The sequence below is a fragment of the Nipponia nippon genome, unplaced genomic scaffold (assembly GCF_047370975.1).
Source record: "Nipponia nippon isolate SJK-2023a ecotype South Korea unplaced genomic scaffold, ASM4737097v1 scaffold_1, whole genome shotgun sequence".
NCBI classification, from domain to species: Eukaryota; Metazoa; Chordata; class Aves; order Pelecaniformes; family Threskiornithidae; genus Nipponia; species Nipponia nippon.
In genome coordinates, this window is record NW_028262290.1 from 112,463,849 (window position 1) to 112,490,312 (window position 26,464).

General features: G+C 41.4%; 1 protein-coding gene across 2 annotated transcripts in view; it reads left to right on the forward strand.

The window, feature by feature from the left end:
• ITGA9 (integrin subunit alpha 9) overlaps positions 1 to 26,464 on the forward strand; it is a 234,529-nt gene that overhangs the window by 95,126 nt on the left and 112,939 nt on the right. For both annotated transcript variants that reach the window (XM_087767376.1, XM_087767382.1), the window contains exon 16: positions 25,623 to 25,778. In XM_087767376.1, the coding sequence (XP_087623502.1) occupies positions 25,623 to 25,778 (156 nt within the window). The remainder of the gene's footprint in view (positions 1 to 25,622; positions 25,779 to 26,464) is intronic.

The following is a 26,464-nucleotide window of genomic DNA, read 5'->3' on the forward strand; positions in this document are numbered from 1 at the left end:
TGCAGTTAAAAGCAAAGAGGAGGGGGGAAAGCAGAAGTGGCATGTGGTCCTTGCAGCCAAACCCTGACGCCACACTGGCAGCGCAGCTTGCCCCACCTGTCCCTGAAGCACACGCAGGCACGGTGCGTGCCAGTCTCGGATGCATGCCAGCCTCAGGCATGGAGAATTTAGAGATGCATTTATCAGTGGTGGGTTTTGGTTTGGATTTGGCAGGTCTGTGAAGGCAGGTAACGCCGCTGGGGTGGTTTGCGAGGGCACCCACTTGAATCCATGTGGGGACCCAAAGGCCCATGGTATCCCATGCTGATTTTCCCTCTGTCCTCTCTTCCTCCAGTGCAGGGAAGCCTTCTACCCCTCTTGGAGGATCCCATTTGCCATGTCTAGCTGCATTTGGGTTCTTTCTTTATAATACTGTAGGTGAGGCTGGTCATTAAAGCAGCAGCATTTTCCTGAGGTGTGTTTTTCCATGCAGAGGAGGCTCTCTGGAGCTATTCCAGATCACACGTGAAAGCCTTTTTTCCATTTTAGTGAACCCATTTTTCTGCAAGCAGTTCCACCCGGCCCTCGTTCTGGTGCCGAGCTGCGCCCAGAAGCGGGGCACCGCATCGTCTCCAGCAGAGCCCTGGTGGCATCGGGCAACAGGGTCCCCTCCACGTGTTGGCGCAGCACATGAAGCCCCTCTGCTGCACCATTTCTGAAAGCCAACCCTGTCTGTGGAGCTGCACTTGGAGTTAATTTAAACCTCCAGCTGGTTTAATAATCCTCAGGGGACATATAGGTAGTGGCCAGTCCCCAGAGACCTGGTGGAGGTTAGGGATTAAGAAAGTACAGATACCACCATTTATCCTTGGGCAGGAAATGAGTCCCTGGGAAGTTTTGTATCTGTGCATTTTGAGGCTTTCGAGATGGAAAAGTGCAATGACCCTTGGATAATTTTGGAGGGGAAGGACAGTAGCAGAGAGAGCGCTGATACAAGCATGTCCCTGCAGCACAGTGTGTTCTTTGGGATGGGTTTAATGAGAGAATATATGATTCTTTTGGTCAATAAGGCAAGATTTCTGCATCTCTTCTAGGAGTTGGCAGTGTCCAAGACTGTACCCAGGAATGTATTTGGAGAATTAAAAAAAATAAACTGGAGAAACGTAAACATATAAATCCCTTCGCCAGCTTTGCAGGCAGTTCTTTTGCACTCGCAAATGTCCAGAAGTCCCTCAAATTGCAAAACTGCAGCTACATAGTTATGAGTAACTCAGTTTAAAGCTAGTTTAGCTACTGCTACACAGTTATGCTCTTGGGACGTAACACAGATAATTAGATAATCTTTTCCAAATCCTCCTGATTATTCCCATTTATTTTATTCTGAATGTTTTTTGCTTTATCTGCACATTTAAGAAACTCTATTTTCTTACTTTAAAAACATGTCTTTTCCTGTTCACATTTTTTATTATAAGTTGTCTATACCTTTGATGTACAAATAAACTACCTTTTTTAAGGTAGTTTAAGAAAGTGAACAGATCAAGAGGTTTAAATCTCTCTTTATATTATTTCCCTCTCCTGTGGTTTTTCCTAATATGAAATGTGATTCTTATGAAAGGCATTACTTGGGATAGTTTGAAAGACTGTGTTGTCTCTAAAGTATAAAGAAGGGATCACTTCATGCCAAGGAGGCATGCCAAGGAGGGAAATGTTTCTTCATTATTATGTTGCTTTTGAGGGTTTTATATTATCAGGTTGAAGGGAACTTGACAGGTTGCAGTTTGTACCTTGTCACAGGGCATTTTCTGTAACACAGTGATATTGGTGCGTGTGTGTGTATATATATATATATGTATATATAAAAAGCAACATCTGACCCTGCCCCATTAAACTCTCAGTACCCAAAACTAAAGCAATCTTTCTGTGCTAACCCTGGAGGAATCCAGAAAGTATCCCAAATCCAAGCCCTTTGTGTGTCCTGTCTGTCTGATGACTTTGGGAGCAGTCTTTGTCTTTTACATCGGTCAGCGTTGGGTGGTTGGGCGACTTTTTGGTGGGATTAACATTGCGCTTTAAACACCAGCTTTGGTGGCAAGCATGGTGGCTTACAAAAAATGAAACTGGTGTCCCATTGTGGTCAGCTTGGAACAAACAAAAAAGAAAATGTGTTTTTTCTTACTCTGCTGTGTAAGACGCATTGCATGGCAGTTGTCGCTTTTGGGACAAGAATAGTCAAATGTGTGAGACAGACATTCGTACGGCTTAAAATACCGGGAACTTTCTGGTAATAGTGGGATAATTCTGTGTAAATGGTTTTGCATGAGGAAGAGACATAAAGAAACTAATACTACTTTTTGTAAAGAGAGATTTTTTCTATAGAGACTTACTTTGGTTAAAAATGGGCTTGGTTTGATATGAGAACAAGTTGCTGTAATTGAAATATGCATTGTTTCATCTTTCAGACCCCTGGGAGGAGGATTTTCGCAGTCTAGTAAAGCTACATAAACTCTGAATGACTGCAAGCAAGCAGTCAGTTGTAGTGCCAATAAGCACTAATGCTTTTCCATATGAAATTCTGCTGTGAATTTCGACAACTCCTGAAATACACTTTAAAAATGTTTATCCATTGTAACATTTATCTTTGGGACAGAATTTTTTCTCTGTTTATCAGAAATGGAAGCTGAGTCAAGTCGTACTCCGTGCGGTGAATGGTGTTTGCAAGTGAGGGGAAAATTGTAATGTAGGAAAGTTGAGACATTATGCCTAAAAGGTACAGGGAATAGGAAGTGACTGGGGTTTCCAGGAAAGAACAAGTTATATGCAGACATTGACGTGGCCTTGAGAAAAGACACTATGTAGAAGTGGAAAGGATAGGCTTTTTATAAAGTTACATAAATACCCAGAAGTTTGAAGATCAGAAAAATTCAGTTTCTCAAGCTTTGGATGTTTCATGCTACAGCATTAGAAAGCATATTTTTCCTGTTTGTATGCTTATGTGGGAAGAGACAGTCTAGAACAAAAGGGTTGGTTTTTGCTCCTCCAGCTGTGGTTGATGGGTTTTTTCATCACTTTATGCTCCAAGTATTTTTCTGTTTGCAATAGTAATTTCCATGGGAAATGGTTGTGAATCGTCCCCTCATTTTTATTTCCACTTTTTCCTCTCAAATTCAGAATTAATTATTTCTAAATAGAGTTGACTTTTTTAAATTTTGTAAGACCTTTCAAACTTTTTCTTAGAGAGTCACAAAGAGTTTTGAGAATTTTTTTTTGTCACCAAAAGAACTCACAGTTTTTCTCCTTCAGTTTAGCAGAAGATTTTCTGAACCTTGAATATAACAACTTTTATCTTTCTATCACAAGAGAAAGAGAAGCAGTCTCCAGAGTCCTGCTTATCTGTAATTACAGCTATAATCTGCAGTAACCTTTTATCTCAAAGAAAATTGGTTTAAAAAGGGAAATGAGAAGCTATGGAAGCAAGGAATATAGACTTTGTATTTAAGTAGCTGGCTGATAATTACATGGTTTGGAAGAGGTCAACCAGTTCTTCACAGTAATATTTTAAAGTTCAAGTGACCAAAAATAGCACTGTTTATTCTCTTGTAAACATGGACAAAATGATAACTTGTACTTTGCTGCTTTTTCAAAATGGATGCTTGGCCCTGGTATGAAGTAGTATGGATGTTTTTACAAAGGTTTATTTGTTGGCTAAACCAGCAATTTATCTTAAATATAGGAAAAATAAAACACATTCTCTTTTTATAAAATTTTTATAGTTTGAAAAAAGCCCAAAACACAAACCCTCTAACCAGCCACAGAAGATACATGAAAAACAACTAAGATGGCACATTTAAAAAATGTGGTTAAGTAAGTATGATCACATTTAATGTTTCCATATGATTGCCATTTTGACAACTGGGAATCCTCAGAGCTCATAAGAGGAGCCAATGCTATTCAAATTTAAAATACTACCTGATCTTCCAGCAGTGCTGAATTCTGGGCAAATAGTCGATCCTGCTTGCTTTAGTTGCAAGTAGAAACATGAGACCAAGCCCTTCCCTGAATTGTCTGCTTCTGCTTGAGCTGAGCGTATCCCGTACCCTCTGATCTCTCTCAGCATATAGTACGGGAGCTGAAATGTGTCCTTTGTGAATCTGGAAAGTACAAATGTGGATAAAATGTTTAAAGAGGAGATTTTTGAATTGTGAGGGACTGGAACCATGTCAAGTTATTCTCAGGAATTTTTTGGGTGCTCTATTTATTGTGCTGAAAATCAACAATGAAATCTTGGGGAAAAAAGAAAAGTAGGTCAATGTAAATTCAGTAGCCAAAAAAGGAAAAACTGTTTTCCTCTCCAAAGACTTGACTTTTAGCTGGGTTGCTGCGTTTCTCTAGACCATGGTGGAGGTCTAGGAGGTCAGGTTGGTTGTGTGCATCCCTTCAGCCTGGGTTTTTCAGTGAGGACATCCCCTTGCAACTGTGGTTGGCCTGACTGACTTGGATGAAGTTCTTGCGCCTGCTTCTTCTCTTTTCCATTAGCTTGCGACACTCTTCTGATGTACTCTATGTAAATTAATAGCTACTCTGTGGCCATAGGGGCCATAATAGCTTATATTCCTTTTGCTGGATTAGCAATTGCTGCTCTTTTTTTTTTTCTTTTAAGATCATTGATTATTTAACTAGGAAGAAGAAGGATTCAATTTGCGTAATGTTCCAGATGATTTACAAATATCCTCTAATTGCATTATGTTGCAAAAATACTGAGGAGCCTGGATCCTAGCAGAGAACATTAATACAGCTTTCATGTGTCTTCATGACCCCACCCTTCACTACTTTGATTAAACAGCAGGAAAGGAAAGAAAACCTCCCTCGTAGCTTTCCAAAACAATTGCAGTACTTTTGTTCCTTTTGCTTTAATTTGGCTTGCAGAAATTACAGCCTTGGCTTCATAGAAACCGCTATAATTACAGCTGCAAAAGGATTTCAAGTATAGCACACTTTTTTCACACTATCATACCTTTTTGTCGGATTGCTTTTTGGGGAGTGAAATTTTCTGTGTGGCATGGCTGTGAGAAGTAGAAGAAATGGGACTTTCTCTACTTGTCCTTGGGTTTGAGCAAGGTTCGAAAAATACACACTCGAGTAGTTATATTTTTTTTGTCTTTTTAACATCTACACAGACAGCTTGCATTTGACATGATGAGTAAATGCAACTGCTGAAGCCAAAATAGTCTTCCTCGAGGAGTATATTTTAAAAGCTTGAAAAATAAAAGTGCTTACTGATAAGCTCATAGTAATAAAATAAAGGTCTAAAAGGTCTTTGAATGCTTTCAAGGGAAAGGCTTTTACAATCAGAGCCTGAAAAATGTCCTTTTTGTGACCAACTGTAGTGTTAGGGTCTGACACCACATAATAAGGAAGCCCCAGGGACAGTGTGGTGGGAAGAGACAGCATGTGTCTTCCTCTAATAGCAGCAGAGAGCTGCCATCCTGTTGGGATTTGGGGAATATCTATGGAAGAGATGAAGGTACCACAGTGGAGTAAAATCCTTCAGTCTTTGAATAGCAGCTGCAATAAGCGCCCATCCTGTCTGGGCAGGGGGAGGGGGTGGTGAACCCTATAGATCATAAAATACATATTTTGAAAGGAAAAATATCTGAGAAGAAAGCAAGAGTTGACATCTCAATGCTTAGTTCCCAGGTAAGCTGTCCCTTCGCTCCTGATGGCAGGCTGTCCTCAGAGCAGGGATTTACTCCGACATGTGGAGGTCCCATGGGGAAGCCCACTGGCCTGGTGAGGGGTGTGTTGAGGCTTTGCACAGCAGCGCACCGGGGGAACGTGCTCTTTGGAAATCCCTCACCAAAGCTGGGTGGAGCTCCAAGGCCAAGCACATCGTCCTAACTTGAGGCTGAAGCTGAGAGCCAAATACCCAGCCCTACTTCAGTGGGTCTGACTGGCAAGTAAAGACAGCATACAGTGATGTGCATGAGCTTTTATCGGGCCTCTGGTACATTTTTAAGAGATCCGTTTGTTAGATTTTTTTTTTTTTTTGGTTGGTTGGTTTTTTAAATCCTCATTGCCCAACTAAGATTGTGAAGTGCGGGTAGTTGCTTTTTGAAGAGACCAAGATCTTTAAACTGACTCCCAGTAAGACTGGGAATTGACTGTGAGATTAATGAAAAGGTGTACACATCCAGCATGGACTAAAAGGTGAATCTGGAGATACAAACCTGTTGTCCTCCAGGTGGCTTGACAATGTTGTGACTCCCAGTGCATGCTGTATTGCTCACAGCACACAGACTGGATGTGAAGATACTAGTTTCCTACAAGCATTAGCTGGTGAACATACTCTTTCCAACTGTTTACAGCTTGAAAAGCCTGCCAAAATGTTAGTCTGATTTTTTTTTGCCTGAGTTGGAGTCTTCAGGGACTACCAGGGAAGGATGGTGGAGGAGATATACTTTATAACTACAACAAAAGGGGAACAAGGCAATTATCAAAAACACTTCTGCTTAGAAGCAGAATCCCATTTGTGTATTTGCTTTTTCCCCACATGCACTTATCCGTGAGGTGGAGGTGAGATGAAAGATTCAGAAAACCTATGGCTAGATAGAAAGGATTTGATTCATGATTCACGCAGCTGGAATTAGTTGGCATAATCTGTGTTCGATTCGCAGACCAGGTACCTGGGCCGTAGCCCTCTTTCTGCCCCTGCACCATCACGTGCTGTGCCCTCTGTTATGCCGGACTGAACTAGACTGTTGAGATGAACTGGCTCTGAACAGACTTTTTAATGAGAAGGCAGCTGAGCCTGCTCTAAAGCCTGGCTATGCTAAAAGCCATACCAGTGCAACTGGGAGAGCGGCTCCGTGGATGTAAGAGGTAGTCTGATGTTACAGCCAGATGTTGCATAGCATGGAAATACAGCTGCTGTGATCGGAGGGGCACGATTGGTCTGCACAGTGCCCGGATGGCCTGCAGCAGGGTTCCACGCTGGGGGCTCTGGGGCTGTTCTTCATGTTTGTTGTGAAAACTGGTTTTGCTTTTCATGCTGAGTTTTTCACACGCACTGCCTCCTCTTCTCCTCTCTCCAAAAACACTTTCTTCCTCTGTTGCACTTTGTCCTTGTTTGCTATCTGGCTAGCCAGATATTTGTATTGTATTGATAGAAAGGGGTGGTTTTAGTAAAGCAAGGGTATACTTTACACTTCAGTTCAGAGACCAGTGATCTAGTTTTAGACTGCTTTATATCCTCCTCCTGGGGAAAAAAAAAAAAAGGCTGAATATATGAATTTTCCAGCAAGCAGATGGGTAGAAAGTAAGGAGAGTTAAAAACAGCACCAGGCATTTTTAAGAATAACTCCCAAAGCAAGAATGCATAGCGTCTCCCTTTTTTGGTTTAAAAGATACGCAGCGTATGTCTGAGAGCTTCGTATATAAATGACTCCTGACAGCATTGTTGTAAATGGCTGTGGAGGTGTTCCCTAGGCAGACCGAAGGCCAAGTGCTTTCATTAAGCAAGAAGTGCCACAGAAGTTTTATAAAGCAAAAATGGCGTTTGTCTGCCTTTCCCACAGCTGTCTCCGTGCCTCGTTCCCTTCCATCGCACACCTCGTCAAGGTCTCCTGACACTCCCTTTCCTCTGGTGAGGTTTGCAAGATCTGAGCTGATGAACAAAAAGTAGGTTGAGGAACTATGGGATGGACTGGTCTAGCCCTCGCTCTGCTCTTAAAAGTATACATGTATTCTTACTCCCCAAAAGCATACGAGTATAGGGATATAATTTTGCTTTCTTAAAATCTTTGGATGTTGTGACTGTATTTTATTCAAGTGGCGGTGGTGGACATAAAGATGAGTCTCCATTACAGGTCTAGGTTATACACAACCCTGAGTGGTGTAGTCCGAGGGTTTGGTAATGGGCTCACAGCAGGCAGCAGCAGCGGCGGCAAGGAAGAGCCGGAGACCACTGGAAGGACAGAAGTTGACTTTAAGAATAGGCTGAAAGAGCTTGTGGGCAAGCAGTGCTGTGAAGAGGAGCTTGAAAATGTTTTCTTGCTGTATGTTACTGCTGTATTCGGAGAAGTGGGGCTTTGCATATACTCTTCATGTGATAACAGGAGTTCCTGACTGCGTCTTCGGTCTCGGCTCCTAACAGATGTGGAACGGACAGTTTGCTTTTAAGAGTATTAGTTGGAAATATGTCCAGTCTTCACTGTCACTAACTAAGGTATTCTCCCTTCCCATCCCATCCTTTTCAAATGGTCTGTATTTTTACGTTGTTGTGTGTTTGGGGGTTGGTTTGTTAATGTACTGTTTATTCTCTGTGGGGATTGCCCAAAGCAATTCCTAAGTAATACCTTGCATTCAAACCATACATTATGTCTGTCTTGATAGAAAGCCAATTTTAATTGTACGAGGGATTTGCGTGTGTGCGTTTAAGAAGCAGTCCTAAAGCAAGCCTAATGGGGCTAAGCTTGAAGTTTGAACATGATTGATAATCGAGTAGAGGTCTTCCAGAAACTTTCAGGTGTCCTGTTTTTGTAATAAATGTTTAGTGTGTTACAGTAAAGTGTAAAACACAGGAAAAGAAGTGGAATATGTTAAAGTTTTAGAAAATGGAAAGAAAAACAGGGGCCTACTTTTAACTGTTACACTCTCTATAGCTTGTGCTGTTGGCTCAAGGCTGGGTGGCAGCTCGTGATATTACCCAGGATTTTTCAGAGTGGAGAAATGATTGGACCAAGGGCAGACTTTGAAAAATATGGACTCGAAGTGCAACTGCATTCACGTAGGAACAAAATAATAGCTATATTCATGGTCAGTTGGAAGGGTAAGCGCTTGATTTACATGTGAAGCTGCACATTCATGTACCCAGAGGTCCAAAGAGAATGCAAATGGACATGTGCCATGTAGGCAGGGATTTCCAGAGAAAGCTAATTTTGGCTAGTGCTTTGGCTCAAAGTTTGAGTGTGACAGTATTCCTTTGAAAGTTGTCATTTGAGACATCTTGGTCTCGGGAGTCGTTGAGGAGTTTATTAAAATTCTACCCATCAAGTTGGAAAGTATAAGAATGGTTTCTTTGACCAAATGCTTTAAAAATAGGTATTAAATGTAAATGGGCATGAAGGATGTGTAAAATACCACTTTCAAAGTATGTAAGTTTTGAGTTTTGGCATGTCCCAAATGCGTTTCAGGACTGCACAGCTGCAGTGGGACAGTGATGTTCACCTGCACTTCACCTCTGAGGCAATGATTTCATCACTTAGGTGCCCAGGTTTTCACTTCTTTCTTTGCCTCTTTTTCCAGTAGAAATTATTTCTGGCCTTTTTGCATTGAGGAACCCAGATTTTGTTTGAGAAACACTGTTTTCCCCTCATTGGGTTTCCAGGGAAGGAGGTTAACAAACCTTCGTAACTGTTATTCTGAATCCTAGGGTAGTTGTGGCCTCTCCTGGGTAGCCAATTTTCATTTTAAGTTCCATTTACTTTAGCCAAGAAAGTAAGCTGGCAAACCTTCAGTCTTTATATAATTTCATCTTTGCAAAGCAGATAACATTATTGTGATTTATGTAGTATACAGGGAATACCACAGATATCTCAATTATTGTTTCCTAAAACATTAAGATGTAACAGCACTATGTATATCTGTCTTGCCCAATGATTTTAAGTTTTAGTAAAATGCTTCATCCATCTACAACAAGCAGGAGAATTGCTGGCAGTGAACACTTGTTACTTTAGGATCCTCAGGAGGATTTGTAATATATTTTTATGTTGTTTTGGGTTTTTTGTTTATTTTTTTAAATGCCTTTTCCAAGGAAAAGATGTGGTTGTTAATTTGGTCAGCTCTAAAGGTAGACCTTTGAGATTATATGTGCTGCAGACCAGCAGTTACAGGAGTGGAAAAGTCAACTGAGGCTATTTCTACATAACGGAAAGGGTTTTCCTCTCAGAGGCCTTGGAAAAACTTGCTGGAGGTGGATACCTACTACCGTAACATGATCTTTATTTTTCCCTTTTTGTTTCCTTTTTAAATGTCATATGCTGAGAGAAGCCTCCTCTTTACTGATGAGTAGTGGTAAAAACAGGTTTCTGTGGAAAGAGAATTCCACCCACTTTAAATAAAAAGAAAACCTAAAAGCCATTCCATATTTTTAACAAAGTAGAGCTAAGTAAGCCTTTTCTTTTCATCCTGTCACTTGTGATGTCTCATTTTATTCTTCCGTGCTTGACTGAGGTCTTTTTAAAAGGAATCAGATCACCTGTAGGAGGTTGTAAATCATTTCTGCCATCTAGGTTTAAACACCTACTGTGTTGCATGGAGCTTTTTACAGGGCATTTTTCCATTCTTAGTAAAAAGCTTTGTGTCTATTGAGCCGCACTATACCCGTAAGTTTAGGGTATAAATTTGCCTTCAGGCTGTTATTTGTGGGTGTTTTCATGATTTCAGATTATGGAGATTTCAAGCTGTCACACTTGAAATCAGTCTGGATGGTAAGGAAACTGAGAGTAGTTGTTTGGACACATGCATTTCTCTTTACAGAGAAAAGGAATAGGTGTAGTGCGTTTTTAGAGAGGTTACTCAACTTATGTCCCTTCCTATGTTGTTCTCTAAGATGATAAAACATGTCTGACATATTGCCTGGCTACTCCATGGCATCTGTAATGGGGCCATCAGTACTTGTGGTACAGCAGCTGTACTTTGTCCCCTCAGAATTTGTGTGGGAGTCTTTTCCTTTGTGATTATAGCCTCTTCAGAATAAAGTTGTGATGCATTAATGAAATAAATCCTGGCAATAATACTGGCCCATCATTTGATGATGATAATAAAACTGTTCATACACAAAGGCAAAAGTGATTCATTAAATACTTACGCATTTTGTAAAGGAGGAGGAGAATGCACTCATATTTCATGAAGTTTATGCTGTGCTTTTAATGCATTTGTAAATATGGACGATGTCAAATAATGCTTACCAGAAATAAACACTTTAAAATGGTCTGGAGACTTAAGAGTCCCAGAGACCGGGCTGAAGAGCTCTCTGGCTCCATATTGTTAACTTTTCCTAATTCTTGTAATGCAAGGGAAATTCCAGCAAGCATTAAGGGTTTTACAGTGTCAATATACCAAAAAAAGGTAGGAAAATTGATCTGAAGGGCTGTAGATTGACATCATCATACAAGTAATATAATGGAAATGCAAATATGTCATGTGATTGCTTAAGAAATTAAAGGAACAAATACAGTTTGATTACAAAGAAAAAAAAACCAAACAACCCAATTAATGAAATAATGAGATTGCTCAGTGAAGGTAGCTGTGAAGATGTAATAGAGGTATAGGGGCTTGCAGTTTGACTTAGCGTTTTAGGCACTATGATTTTTTTTAAAAAAAGAAAGGTTTGCACAAAATCTGTATATATAAAAGTTAATACTTGGACAGCAGACTGATGTAAAAAGGAGATGTTAATGTAGGTTTATTAAGTGGGGTTACTTCTAGTGACATTCTTCAGGGATCAATAGAAAGCTTAAAATTAATATAGTCATTAAAGATCTGAAAATAAATACAAAATTACTTGTATATTTTGCACATAACACACAAATTCTTGGTTAAAAGGGGAGGATAGGGAATTTTTTATAAAGTGCTTTGGATCAGCTCCTAAGCTGAGCCACTCAAGCAAAGTTTATTTTAATCCAGCTAAGTGTGAGATCGTACATCCAGGAACAAAGAATACAGGGCCAACCTACAGAGGGGGAAGGGGCCTGTCTCCTGGAAAGCACGAGCCTTGAGAAGGATTTCAGGGTCATTCAGACCAACAATTTAACATGACTTCCCAGCATGATGGTTGGTAAAATGGAGTAATGAGTTCCTCGGGTTAACAAACAGATAGAACAGTACCTTGGAGTGATTTATCTCCTGCATAGATCACTGCTTTGGCCCGGGCTAGAGTTGTGTGTTCACTGATCAGATGCTTTCTGTTTAGATGATGTTGTAAACAAGTATAAAACCTATTCAAGTGTCCAAGGGAAGGCCTCACTTAGAAATCTGAACTAGTCACAGCATTTATTTTAATGAAGGCCAAGAGGCACCTAAGAAAGTATTTGTAATCTACCAGAGAAAGGCATGACAAAAGCTGTGACTGAAAGGTGATGCCATGTGCATTTGAAAAAGCCAGACCCGGGACTTTGTAAGTTCAAGAGGGATTACTATAGGACCTAACTATATGCGTTTCTGGAAAATATGCTGTAACTAAACAAATGATTTCATGTAGTGGAAGACTAACAAATGAAATGTAATGTCTGGGATATACAAGTAGGCAGACTAATGATAGTCTATTACTGCCTCTTAGGATCATTTATTTTTCCAAAACTGAGAATTTCAAGGAGCATCATTAGTATCCCAGTGTTTTTGTTTCTAAGAGTTTCCTGTTGATAAAATAGGGACAAATTATAACAGAGTAATATCAGTTTCTCTGTGCTGGATTTTTGAAGCAGTACCAAAGCATATAGATAGGGCAAAATCCCACAGCCAGTGGGATAAAAAAGAGCAGGATGTGATTTGTGTCTGAGATTGAAGATACAATTTCTGAACAAGTAATACAGAAATTAAGATAAAGGTAAAAATATTACAGCTTTCCAGTGTCAATGGGTATGTATTTAATACATTCACAGCATAGTTCTGTGAACATAACATGCTGCTGGTAAACGTCCAAGTCTAGGCAACATGAGTTGATGCTTGAGCAGGCTGTGCTGGGAGTCTGATGCATGCTTCTGACCTGTGACTGTTTCATGAAAGACTCTCTTTGTGTCTTGAATCTGACCACTGAAGCTTCCTACGCAGCTATTTTTCTTCTCTTTTCTTTAGCTATCACTAAGCATTTAGGGGTGGCTGATGGTGATTTTCAGGATTTGGTATGTGCTGCTTGTAGGGTCAGAGCTTTGCCATCCTAGCCTGTGGCTTTGGTTTCCTTTTCTTCTCCATCTCTCCTTTGCTTTGTCTTTCCCAAGCTATGAGTACCATGCTTCTGATACACTTGCAGCTCTCTCCAAGTACTCCTGGCCTCCACAGTTGCTCCTTGCACTGCCTGATGTTTTTCCTTCGATGTGCTTACTGTTCTCTGATCTGCTCTTACTTCAGCGCTGCATCCCAGACAATTTGGAAATGAACAAACCCTGGAAAAATAAGTTCCGAAAGTTCATGCAGTAAGAAAATTAAAGAAAGGCTTCACCCCTTAAAATGAAACAACCTCGGCTTTGACCTAGTTTCATAGCTAGGGCGAGCATATATATTGCTGTTGGTGCTGTGCGCTGTAACAAAGCTGCTTCTAAGCCTGGTGCCACCAAGCATGCAGCCTTTGAAAGCTGAGTTACCCAAGGGCAGTGATTCCTTGCTACATACTCCCAAACTGGAGGGCATTGAAGAGCTCTCATTCCCTTTGGAGCTGGAAACGAGGGTCGAAGCAGTACCTCTTTGGCTGGTGATGTTGAAAGCTGCCCCCTGGCAGGGGTCTGCCATGGTCAGTGTCAGAGGTGTTATCAGCCCCCACCATGCAACCAGTTCCAGTTGGCTTATGCCTGAGACCTGGAAAAGATGCCTTTCTCCACAGTATTGGCTCTTGCTTTTTGATTGATTGCCATTTGCAGAGGAGGTCGTTTTGTATCACAGCCCTTTACAAAAACTGTATAGTGTGCTTGGGGTACCACGCAAATGATGATGACGGGAAGGAAAGTAGTGGTTACTTCTGGGACACCCAAGGAGAGTAGCTGGGCAAAAAGAGGAATTGCAGAAGTGATGCGTTTCCTGATAATGTTACATAGTGCTCAGTGTGCTGTCATGTCTTGTTGAGATTAATGTGAAGTTATTTTCTACAGTGAAAAAGTAGAATTAGCAGATGAAACCACTGAGCTGCCAACAGTTTGAATGTTGCTGAAATATAGCATAAGCTATTTCTGCTCCTTGGGTGCTGACGGCTATTATCGGCACACGCTTTCAGGTGTACTGTGAGCAGTTCACAGATGAAGTGGTTGGGAAGTCAGACAACATTGCTGTCTTTGGAATCAAAAGTGGTTTTTGTTGCCTGATAAAGACAACATTTCAGCCTGGGTCCATTCTGGCATTTGTGTAGTTTTGTATCTCAGCCTGATGTGCTGAACACAAAAAAAAAAAAAAAATCAGCTCTCGGGGTGAGTCTGGTTGGCTTTGCCTCCGTTAGGTAAGAGGAAGATGCTTCTGTCCAAAAGAATAATCTGGACAGATCAAGATTATTTTACACCTCTACAATACAAGATAATATCTTTCAAGGTAATACAAGATAATCTCTTTCAGACCTTTGCGCAAGGATTTGTGTGTATTTAGCTGGCAGGGCCTGCAGTTGGGTAGGGGCTAACTCTGCCCTTTCCCAGCTTTTCCGGCATCTCTTCCCTTGCCCCAAACCACAGCATATTCCAGTTATCCATTTAGAGTCACTGCATATCATCTAGAGTAGTCTTCTGCATAGGCCATAAATTTCTGTTGCCACCGAAGTGTTCGTGTTTTGTGGAAGTGAGAGACGGGGCTTTGAGGAAGTGCTGCCGTTAGGATGAGCACTCTTGCCCCAGTGGGTAATGTATAAAGTAATCAAAAGTAATCCAATGCAGGCTGCAGATCTGTAAAGTGGTAATACCTGCACTTTATCATGTTCAGTTATAACTTTATTACAGTAAATGCAGTATAGCCATTGTAAAGGGCCATTTTTTCCATTCCCCATGAATGCACGTCCAGCTTCAGAGTAGAGCTCTCGCCTTTGATCTAGGGAACTGTATCGTTTGCACTTATTTGCGGAAACATTTGCCTTGTTTGTTTTTAAAGCCAGCGGAACTTGAAGGGAAAGTTTTGTTTTTCCTTGGTTCCCCTGAGAAACACTTGTTCATCCCGCTCCCGTCCACGGGTTTAAACAATCGCCTTTTGTCGTTGTACAGTATCCTCCAGCCCAGCCATCTCTGAGAGCCGGGCAGCAGTATCCGCTGACGTGGTTGCTGAGCGGGTGGCTCTGCCTTTTCATGAATGATGAGTGAAACAAGGAGAAATGCCTTATCCTTGCTGAAATGAATGGCAAGCTTTCCATTCAGTCATGATTTCAGATGTAAATGGACTAAAAGACCGTGAGGTTCCTGAAATATGTCCTGATTCCTTCCTCTTCTTCCTTTTGGTTTTATGTTGGTTGTGAGTAGAGGCTGGGAGCCTGAAGAGAGGAGGGTGTTAGCGAAGTGGTTTCTGGATGATCAGAGGAGAATGGGAGAAGAGGAGGAAAGTGGTGGGGAGGGAGATGACACGGAGGCAGGGCAGTACTGAGGTGGTCGTCAGCTTGCTGATGTGTAGGTGTGTGCAGGATGGGAGACCTAGAGGCTAATGAAATGTCCTTGGAGTCGTCTGTAATGCTTGTGCTATGTAACGGATAAGTTTCCTTCAACTCTTCTCCTCAATGTTACTTCGTCAATAATATTAATTCCTATTAATTAGGTTGTTACAGAGTAGTGAATGGGAATTTGCCATCCTTAGAGATTTCATTCTTTCCAGAACAATATGGTTCCCTCACCCTCTTCAGATATCACAGCACATGTGCGTACAGAAGCCATAGCACAGGGGAATAAAGAGCTCAAACTGCGGGTCCTGGTTTCAGAAGGTTTCTAGCAGGTACCTAACATGTGAAACATGAATTGGTATTAAACATACAAGTAGACATCACAGAGGAGCTCTGTTTACATTTTTAAATTAATGTGGCAAAGTCAACAATCATAACACTTTTTCCTTTTACCCGTATTGATTTTTAAATCCTGCTCTCGAGAGGATTAGACTAATAAATACTACCTCCTCTATTTAATAGTGGAAGAATAGACTTCAATCATGTTATTGCAACACTCCTCCCAGGCCCCCATTGTGGAGCTATCCATCCTCCTGTGACTGAAAGAAGGATTTATATTTTTGTCTGTAAATACCTCCAGGTTTCTTAAGTAAACTGTTCTCATCTCAATAGTATGTCAGTGAAAGTATATGAATACTATTCTTCTCGTGCACTCAGCCTTTCTCTCTCAGGTGCGTGCAGACAGGCAGGCAGGCTGAGGAGTGTGTTGCTTTCTTTGCAAGACTTCCAAGGACCATTTCTGTCAGCTCTACTCAACTGAATTAAAATACTGTCAGTAAAAATGTCGATGATAACCTTCTTTCATCTCTATCTGTCATCTTCTACTGAGGATGATTCTGCTTACTTTCAATCCTGATGCAATCCTACTATTTTTTTTTCCTTTAGCTGTTTTTTGTAGGATACTGGGCTTAAGTAGAACATTTCTTTGTTCCATACATGTGTTTTTTATAAAGGTGTATTGATGAAATGCTTTTTGTCACAACAGTGTTGAAAGGATCATAACAGCGTATTGTCAGGCCTTCAATTCTAGTCACCTTAAAATGAAGTATAATGAAGTAAAATGAAAAATATTTTTTCCACTGCTATTGTGATGTTTGATAGCCATCCAGGCTTTCTGTCTTCTGCCCTGACTCTTCTAGCAGATATTCAGCCACCTTGACCATTTGAGATACCAGGATCAGAACTGAGGGGACATCTGGACATCTGCCAGTTGGTACAGACTGATGCTTTTCTCAAACAAATTCACTGCAAATCTAGGGAATGCCGCAGGATAATCTCATTCAGCCCATAGATGTTTGACCTACTGATAATAAGGTGACCTGCTAGATATGAGATAAACATACTTTATGACAGTGTGAGATGAAATGTGCCCTAGGACCCAGATCCAAGAAGGGGTGTGAATCCTGTCTCAATTCACATAAACCTGTGTTAGATGCTTATTCCCCTTGAGAAGTGACAGGCACTTCCAAATGGGAGCAGGCATTTAGTCAGCCACTTTGTGGAATGGTCAGTGGGAAACACTGAGGAGAGGAGCATGTCCTATATCTTAACCCTCCCTATGGCTCCTGTGTCCTCTACAGAGATTTTGGGAGAAGCCTTTTGATTACTTTGCCGTTGCCTCTTGGGATACATTCAGAAAGGTGCTTCTGCCATTTTTTTTTTTCAAAAGGAGGAAGAAAATTCATCTGGAGAGCAAGGGACTGAGGAATAGATTGCTGCTCTCTCTTATAGAGCAGCTCAGAGGTTTACTCACAGCTGTGTAGAGGCAGGCTGAGCTCAGGCAAAGCCTGAGGGGCACAGTGCCTTGGAGCCTCCCCTGACCAGCAGCCCTCAGCTGCGAGGCTGCACCGTGCCTCCAGTCTGAGCTGCCACACACAGCAAAAGTGGTATAGGGCCAGCAAGAAGGGCTCCTGACCACCCCTATGGGCTGTGGTTTTGGGAAGGGGCTGGGAGGGTCAGTCCTTGACCCCAGTCCTTGTCTCCGAGGACAGCTTGTGTGTGAGATTTTGCACTGGAAGTTTGTTGGATGATACATGTGCACAGCTGTTTTTATCCCTAGCTAGATGTGTACAGGAAGAATGAGAGAGAGTGAGCAAGGAAATACAGTATATGAACACTAAAGTTAACCGTGATGTTTTGACCAAACGCTGCTCCCCCAGGTCCATGGAGATGTCGAACTTTTAGCAGACCTGTTATCATATTAGATGACCCAGGAGTCAAGGGTCTTAAACTCCTTCTCCTCTAACAGCTTCATACACAGAGACCCCTGTGTTCAGCTTCTGCATCACAGTTAGAGGGAAATGCTGTATGAAGGGAAACAGGTAGTTGAATTAACTCATATTCTGGACCCAATGCATTTTAAGACACTGTTAAAGGAAATCTCTTTAAAGCTTGGTTTTGATAAAATCTTGTATCAGCAGAATATGAAATGTGGTAACTCCAGCGGAAAAGACAAGTATATGATAGGGTTACATACGTGCAGGAAGAGTCTGGATTTAATTATTGTCTCTACTCTGCGTATAATTCCCTGCTGAAATAGATCATATTTTCAGAATGATAGTAAAATAAATAAGTATTTTAATTGTTATGCCTGTTCTTCCTTCTTGGGTTCTCTTTGCTCACTTAAGTTCAGGTCTTCATTTCACAAATACCCATCAGCTCCTGGACTTTCTAATTGTTTGTATTTCTGTACTGTCAGTATTGCAGGTATCCAGTCATATGTTACGGAGATTGGTTGTGTTTGGCCTGGTACCAGGAAAAAGCTGGGCGTTTGAGCCCAGCAAGGCTGTTTTCTCCAGAGACGAGTAACATGATTTTAGACAGTTGAGGAATTCTCCTTATTTTTCATCTAAAAAAACCCAATGAAAGACTGAAAGTGAACTATAAAAGAGAGAAAGGGAGCAGGTGATAAAATCATAACTGAAAACATTAGGTCCAAGAAAAGACCCAACGTTTGAATGTATAGATAGGCAGTGAAACTACGTTGTCATAATGCATTTTAGTACTGAGCTGGAAAATCAAGGTCTGAGCTCACAATAATATCATAATGTTATAATATCATAATATTGTATTTGGATAGCCTGTAGTGACTTTTCTTAGTGATTGCCATGTAAGGATTATCAGCAATATATTATTGCTAAGCCTTTGTAACCTTTGACATGGAATATTTATGCTATTGATCGCAATCTTTCCCATGCCGACATCAGTTATACCTTTATCACTCCCCAGCTGATAGCGGGAAGCCAGATGCGCAGGGATGGCGAGCACTTATTTAAACTCAGAGTGGGACTGTACCCAGCTGGGGGTTTGGACTCTCAGCTCTTCCCTTGCTGTCTCAGGGTGTCCTTTCAAGGCACGCAGGCTCCTGGGCGCCTGGTGTTTATTTAACACCAGATTCTCCCCAGATTTGTTTTTTTCTCTCCCACAACATCTTTCCAGTTATCAGTGTTTGGGAAGAGGAGTTGCTGACCTGTTGGAAACAGTTGTGTGCTGGAGTAATGCATTTAGGAAGAGGACAAAGCAAGCACTTCCATTCTTCAAACGCTAACCCTAAATAACACTCGAGGGTGTGTCACCCTGCAAATCCTTTGCTCTATTTTTCCCCCGCTCTAAACTTTGGGATTCTTCAGAAGCCTTGTCATGTTTGAAGTTTAGCAACAAAGACTATTCGCCTACTTGTTGAAATGGAGCTGTCACAAGATCTTAAAAGAAAACAGAAGCATCTATTATTGAAACATCAGGCCTCTGATTGCCTTCATATGCTATTAATTTGACAAAAAAATTACCCATAATGTTGTAAATGAGCTTTTAGCAAGCAAGTATACTTCTAGTTCTGTCTCTTCTCTGGAAAAGTGTTTGCAGTTGGGTTTTTTCCCCCTTTAACTACAGTAACATCTTTAAAAAAAAAAAAATATATATATATATATATATATAAAAAAGCAACTTGCATGTGGAATGGAAACTAGATCTTTTCTAGATGGTTTTGGCATGACCATGTTTTGTCTGCCTTTGCAGTGGGGAGATACCAATGCTAAAATTGCACCAATCTGAAATAAATTATTACAAGTCCTAGAGTATCTTTATCAAAGTAAACACAGGACAGAGGAAGGCTCTCGTGAGTACAGAGGTAGTTATTCTTTTGCACAGGATTAGTAGAAGGTTGAAAGTATTAACTTGCACTGGGAATTGACACCAATGGATCTAAACTTGGACTCAGTAAGTGTTGCAAGGAACAGGGCAAGGAAGTTAAGTTGCTCCTTACTCATTTTCAGGTACAAGAATGACATGTACACATTCATTCATCTGAAATGAATGGAAATCTGTCTTCCAGTTTAAAGCCAATTTGTCTAATTGGTATTTTCATTGAATTGCATGGCACTTAAGCCTTGCGTCCTGAATGACTCACATTTTAGAGAGGGAAGCTGATATAATAGAAGGTAATTAATTTTAAAGTCAAGCACTGTCATCTTATTGATTCATAAGCCATAATGTATGTTTATTAAGACCTACAGCTGATGTTTCATTTGATAAATTGTGGAAGTAGTGGCCTTTGGCTCTGAAGACTGGTGGACATTTGAGTCATTTTTGATATCACTGAACAGGGAACTATTTATCTCTTGGCACTGAGTTGAGAACTTAATGTGGTAGCGACCGGTGAGCTGATTAAAGTGTTATGCTGGATTAGCATTAGCACGATGGCTTTTATACATTTTACAGCATTAATATGTTATCTATTAAATTGGGTTTGTCAAATTTATTTTGTGTGTTTTAAGGCTGTAAAAATTCCTGTAGTCTATTATTAGTGCTTGTTTAAAACTTGAAATAAATATGTTTAGACTAAAAGTTTGAAGTCAAGTGTTTTAAAAGCCAGGTTCTTGAATTCATTCTTAATCATCAAACTAAACAGAGCTTGTTTCTCAGAAGTACTGAAAAGCTGTGCTGAATTCAGTAAAAGCTCTGGAATCTATGCATGGGTTGATGTCCTCAGGATAAAGTCAGAGGGATCAGAAAAAAGGCCTGACAGATCAGAGAACTTTCCCACAGAGAAAGAGAGAAACTCCAGAAAGACGTGAACAAGGATGAAAGCAAGGGGCAACCACAGAAGTCACCCTGACAGTCATGTGTGTTTCCTCACTCGATGCTGTTGAAAATGACTTCATATTCATTGCTTTAAAGGACCACGTTTCATCCTTTATTCCTGCAGGACTCTTGCTGTAGATTGTGGGGATTATTTACATCTCAATTTATTTCTCAGCCCATTGGCCGTAATTAAAAATGGAATTTGGCACTTTTCAGAGCCCCTGCTGGAGACTTTCACCTTGTAGAAGAAAGGAGATTAGATGTGATGATTTATTGGGCTCATGTACAGTCCCCTGACTGTACTGTGGCACTGAGCCGAAAGAAAGCTGAAATGATATCCAGTCCTTTCTGGCAACCACTCACACCATGAGCAGAGTAAATCCTATCCCTTGACTAAAACCCTGTCTTGTTCCATCCAAATTTGCCCGAGTTCCTGATGTGTGGGGGCTCTTGGTAGCACAAAGTTAAGGTTGGAGAAGGCAGTGGCTGCCTGCCAAGGCCGTGTGCCTTTAGGATGTTGGAGTCTGTGCCTGTGTGTTGTCACGGTGTGCCTTAGGCTGTACCTATGAAAAGCACAGAAAATGATTTCTTACAGTCATCACACTCCATCTTTGAGAGGGAATTGGAAATGATGTTCAGAATCACAGCTCTGACGTTTGATCATTGCTCTGTGATTACTGTTCAGATTTTTAGGACTTTTTGGTACTAAAGCCAAAAAGAAACGCAGTCATAAATCTGGCAGAGGCTTTGCTTGCTTGCTTTCTTCTCCCCTGCTAAGCCAGAAAACAAAAAGGAAGAAAAATGTGGCCATGCCCAGCTTCTACCACAGCATTTAAAAAAAATGCTTATTTCTTTGAGGTGATTGTTCTGGGAAAGGAGATGGCAAGCCTGCTCTTTGTTAGGGTGAGCTTTCAGGACCATGGTGTCTTTTGAAACATCTCTAAGTGCCTTATTGCTTCCTTAGATGCTCTTAAAAGTGTGCTCTTGTTGGACTCAGAGTTCTTTGTCTGTACTAGATACTAGTGAGGGATCATCCTGTAATACCCTCGATTAAAAACTCGGCTTGTTCCTACCAAAACATCTTTTTCTTCAACTCAGAATGGTGTCGTGCAACGTGCCTCCCAGGAAAAGATAAAAGATCGCGACGAAAGGATACAGGTGGCTAGGCCTGTTTCCATTGCAGGAGGGGATACTGACAGAAGGGTAATTTACTGGGACTGAAGTGTATTGATTTCTGCAAAAGCCTAATTGCAAAAGTTTCTTATGTCCAGAATGAAATCTGGTCTGAAAGAGAGAGAAGGGAAAAAAACCACCACCTTAGAGAAACTGCTTGTAAGAACAAGAAAACTATGTAGAATAGCTGTTGGCTTGTGGGAAACACAGCTTCAGGTCCCCAGTCTAATTCAGGCACAGTGAAAACTTACAGCAGTTTAGTGACATCCAGTCTGTACAGACTGGATATTTATTGCTATTACTCACTGAACCCTTGTTACGCAGTTGTTTCTGTTGATAATGTGAACTCCTTGGATATTACACGTGTTTTAATATCCTCCAGACATTTTTTTTCCATTAATGAAGCTGTGCTATCTGTGTGCTACTATTTGCCAGGGATGATTTTTCATAATGCAGAAGTGTCTTTAACTTTTGACACTTCCTCGAAGCATAGCAGCGTCATGGTGAAAAACTGTGAATACCCGTAAAAGCTGCTTGTGGAAATTGTTGCCCTAGGCACATTCACTTCATTAGGGCCATGTAACTGATATGAAAAGCAACACATACAGTTTCCTTGACTTGAAGGTTTTTTCAGTCTATCTCAAACCTGATTGTTGTTGCATCTTTTGACTTCCTTTTAGAAATCAGAATACTTAAAAGCGATCCGTGGGCTGTGTCATCAGTATATGACTCAGCCACTGGAAGTGGTACGTTTGGGTAGAGTGAAAGAAACTGGGTGTATGTCCAACCTAAAGTAGTACTTCTCCAGATTGCATTTGGGCAAGTATTCATTATTCTCTTTACGTGCTCACATTCCAGACAGTCTGTGGTGTACCTGCGAGGCAGAACTGTCTTGTCTCTGTTTTACTGAGGACAAATCCCACAGACTGTCGCCTTCGTGTTTGTAGGATTGTGAGCAGAAGGGACTGAACATGTGGCAAAATTAATAACTGGGTAGCATTCATACTTTCGTCCTTAATTAAAGACAAGTGGGTATGTGAAATATATTTCCCCAGGGCCGTGGTGAGGGAATATCCACACATGTAATTAATCTAGCTGCTGGAAGTCACAATTTCACCACTAAAATGAAGCAGAAAGAGACACCAGCGAACAATATGGGCATGCTCCAACATTCATTGAAGTCAATGGGAAACTTGTCTTTTGACTTCAAAAGGCATTGGACTGAACCCTGCAAGATCATATTAAAACACTTAGAAGTCATTAAGCACTTATTCTTGCCATACAGCAGTAATAGAGCTAGAAAAACTATAGGTGGATTTTAATTTAACCCACTCCCTACATTTTTAATTGTTCTGGTTTACACAGTTGGTTGCATACAGTTGGATTAGGTGGCGATTTGCCTGATGATTTATTGTGTTGGACTGTTGCTGCATGGCATGCTCTTTTATAGTCTTGTTTCTCTGTATACGTAGTCGTCTTGTATGCTGATACAATCCTCGCTTAAGTTAATACACATGGTTTTCTGTGAGAGCAAAGCTAGTAGCTTCTGTGAGTTGTAGTATTGTTATTTGGTAATCTCAGTACGGTACAACTCCTACCCCGAGGGTGGGACTGTTGAAGGGGCTGAAGGCATCGGTGTCTTTTCTGCCAAGGGGATTAGCAGTGCCCCAGAGTATGCGTGGTCCTTTTTATGGGATGGGGAAGAGGTCACAGAGCTGCCATCACCACTGCCACTGTGTCCGCTCTCAATCGGTGTCCATTACCAAGAAATCACAAACCGCTCCAAGCAATGCATAGTCTAAACTTTGGGTGTTCTGGGCTGCTGCTGGGCACGGGACACTGGCAGACGTTGGTAATGGGAGGAAATTCAGGGGCTGCCTGGAGGCTTCAAGGTGCAGGAGAGGAAATGTCATCCAACCTGGTCTCTGCTATTATTCACCCAGCTAACCGATGATTTGGGAATTTGGTTAGCCACTAATCGTTGTCTGACTTCAGAGATCTGTGGCCAGTCAATGTATTAGAAGAGAGCAAATGGTTGCCTTAGAATCATAAAGGTTGGAAAAGACCCTTAAGATCATCGAGTCCAACCGTTAACCTATCACTGCCAAGTCCACCACTAAACCATGTCCTCAAAATTGCATTGCATCTCAATTACTTGTTGTGGTTGGCAGGCTGTGTTCAGAGAAGTCCGCTAACTGATGCAGGGTGAAGTTAAGAGTTGGCCCATTTGAAGATTTGTTTTGCTTACTTATGTTATTTATTTGTTGCCTCAATTTCATCTGTGCTGAATTCATGCTAAGTTTTTAAGTAGCTAGAATTGAAGAAGAATGTTTGCCTATGAAAAGGTAGAGCATTTGCCACTTCTATTGTCTGGTAAATTGGATTTTGGAAGTCAGGACTGAACAGAGCACAATGAGCATTTTGTCCTCACACAGCAAACTGGATTTAGGCATCACACGTTGTGACAAATGGTATGAGTTTTGTGGCTTGGGCTCCAACAACAAGAAAAGGCAATCCTTTCGTCCCATCAGATGAATAATGTGGCACCATTTAATACATCTGTTATGAAGCTTATAACATAGCAAATAAAGAAATTGAAAAACTTTCTTCCTTTACATACTGAAAGTGTTACTGTGCTGAGTTTGGGGGAAGCTGTGAGTTTTGCTTTCAGAACTGTGCTGGTAGATGGCTTTTCTTGCCCCTGCATGTTTGTAATCTTGTTTTATAGCCCCATTGGTGTCTCTACCCATCCATTCATTTCATTGATATTGCAAAACAACAATGCAAGATGGAGTTTTCTTTCCTTTCAGTGAGTGGAACACACTGGAGGTCACCTCAGTCAAAGTCTAGGATTTAGAAACCCCAGAGACGAAGATGATTTGCTCTTTGCTTCCACATTGTGCAGGACTAATGGAAACACTTCCTATTTATTTTATTTTTTAAGAAAATGTCTTGGTTTTATTGAAAATCACATGATTTATAGGTGTGCCAAATATGCCACTGCTTCTGTGGAACCAAGAATAGGTCTCAAAAGAATAACTAATTTTTTTGTTGACTTTTTTTTTTTGATCTTCTGAATTGTTATGGCATAATGCATATGGTGTAATATAATGCTACAGGTTTGGGGAAGAGTGGCTGGAGAGCTGCCTGGTGGAAAAGGATCTTGGGGTGTTGGTCAACAGCCGGCTGAATACAATCCAGCAGTGTGTCTAGGTGGCCAAGAAGGCCAGTAGCATCCTGGCTTGTATCAGGAATAGTGTGGCCAGCAGGACCAGGGAAGTGATCATCCCCCTGTACTCAGCACTGGTGAGGCCGCACCTCAAGTACTGTGTTCAGTTTTGGGCCCCTCGCTACAAGAAGGACATCAAGGTGCTGGAGCGTGTCCAAAGAAGGGCAATGAGGCTGGTGAAGGGTCTGGAGCACATGTCTTATGAGGAGCAGCTGAGGGAACTGAGGTTGTTTAGTCTGGAGAAGAGGAGGCTGAGGGGGGAGACCTTATTGCTCTCTACAACTACCTGAAAGGAGGTTGTAGCGAGATGGGGGTCGGTCTCTTCTCACAAGTAACAAGGGACAGGAAGAGAGGCACGGCCTCAAGCTGCACCAGGGGAAGTTTAGGTTGGATATTAGGAAAAATTTCTTCACTGAAAGGGTAGTCAGGCATTGGAACAGGCTGCCCAGGGAAGTGGTTGAGTCCCCATCCCTGGAGGTATTTAAAAGATGGGTAGATGTGGTGCTTAGGGCCATGGTTTAGTGGTGGACTTGGCTGTGCTAGGTTAACGGTTGGACTCGATGATCTTAAAGGTCTTTTCCAACCTAAATTATTCTATGATTCTATAATGTGCTTATTCCTGTTTGGCACAGAGAAGAATAAAGGAAGTAGAGAAGCCTACTTCCTGTCTGCAGTGTTGAATATAAAAATCTGCTTTAATTGTATGTATAATTGTTGTATATAAAAATCTGCTTGCCTATATGCATAGGTGAAATCTCCGTTTGTTTTCTTTTACAGAAAAGAGTCAAAGACGTCATATCTCCAATTGTATTTGAAGCTGCATACAGCCTTGGGGAACATGTGATAGAAAGAGGAAAAGAGGACAAGGAACTACCTGCTCTCAAGCCCATTCTCCGCTGGAAGAAAGGACAAAAGATAGCGCAAAGGAATCAGGTCAGATTTGGACCATGCTATTTCCCTAGAAGCCCTGTGGCTGAACTGACAGCAGAAGCGCGCGTAAAAGGGGATTGCCAAGCTCTGGGTCTTTTGCACACAGTAGCCTTTTTGTACAATTCCTACTGTTGCTGACATCAGTGCTTCTCCGTGATGTAGTAAAGACTTGTGCTGACAAGGTTGGGTGGCGCAAGGTGAGATGGCTTTCTTGTTTCAGGATGTTTGTGCTGGGAAGAAGGAGACTGAATAAGGGAAAGGATGAGAAAGGTCCTGCTCCTTCTGGTTCTTCCCTTTCTGTAGGAGGTTCTTGTGAAAGACTTGGCCCTGGCCTTCTTTCCAGGTTGAGTCTTCATTAATACTGAAGGAACAGGGCTGGCTCCAGGAAGAGACATGGGAACTTGCCCCTCTCTGTGAGGGGAGAATGGTGGACAGAATAAAGAAAAATTTGCCTGGCCCAACTTCCCTCTTTTCTTGAGGTCTCCTCACATCCAGTCATGTGGCAAGGGAACCCGCTCCTGCTGTTATTGCAGGACATGCTGTACTGAAATAGAATGGTTTTGTTTCAGAGAAAGTAAAGTGTAGATGCAGCCGTGTATTTATTAGGATCCTATTTTGCTCCACTGCAGTGCAGAAAACCCTTTTGTCTTTAATTTTGGTGAGAGCGAGAGAATTCCCTTAATTTCGAA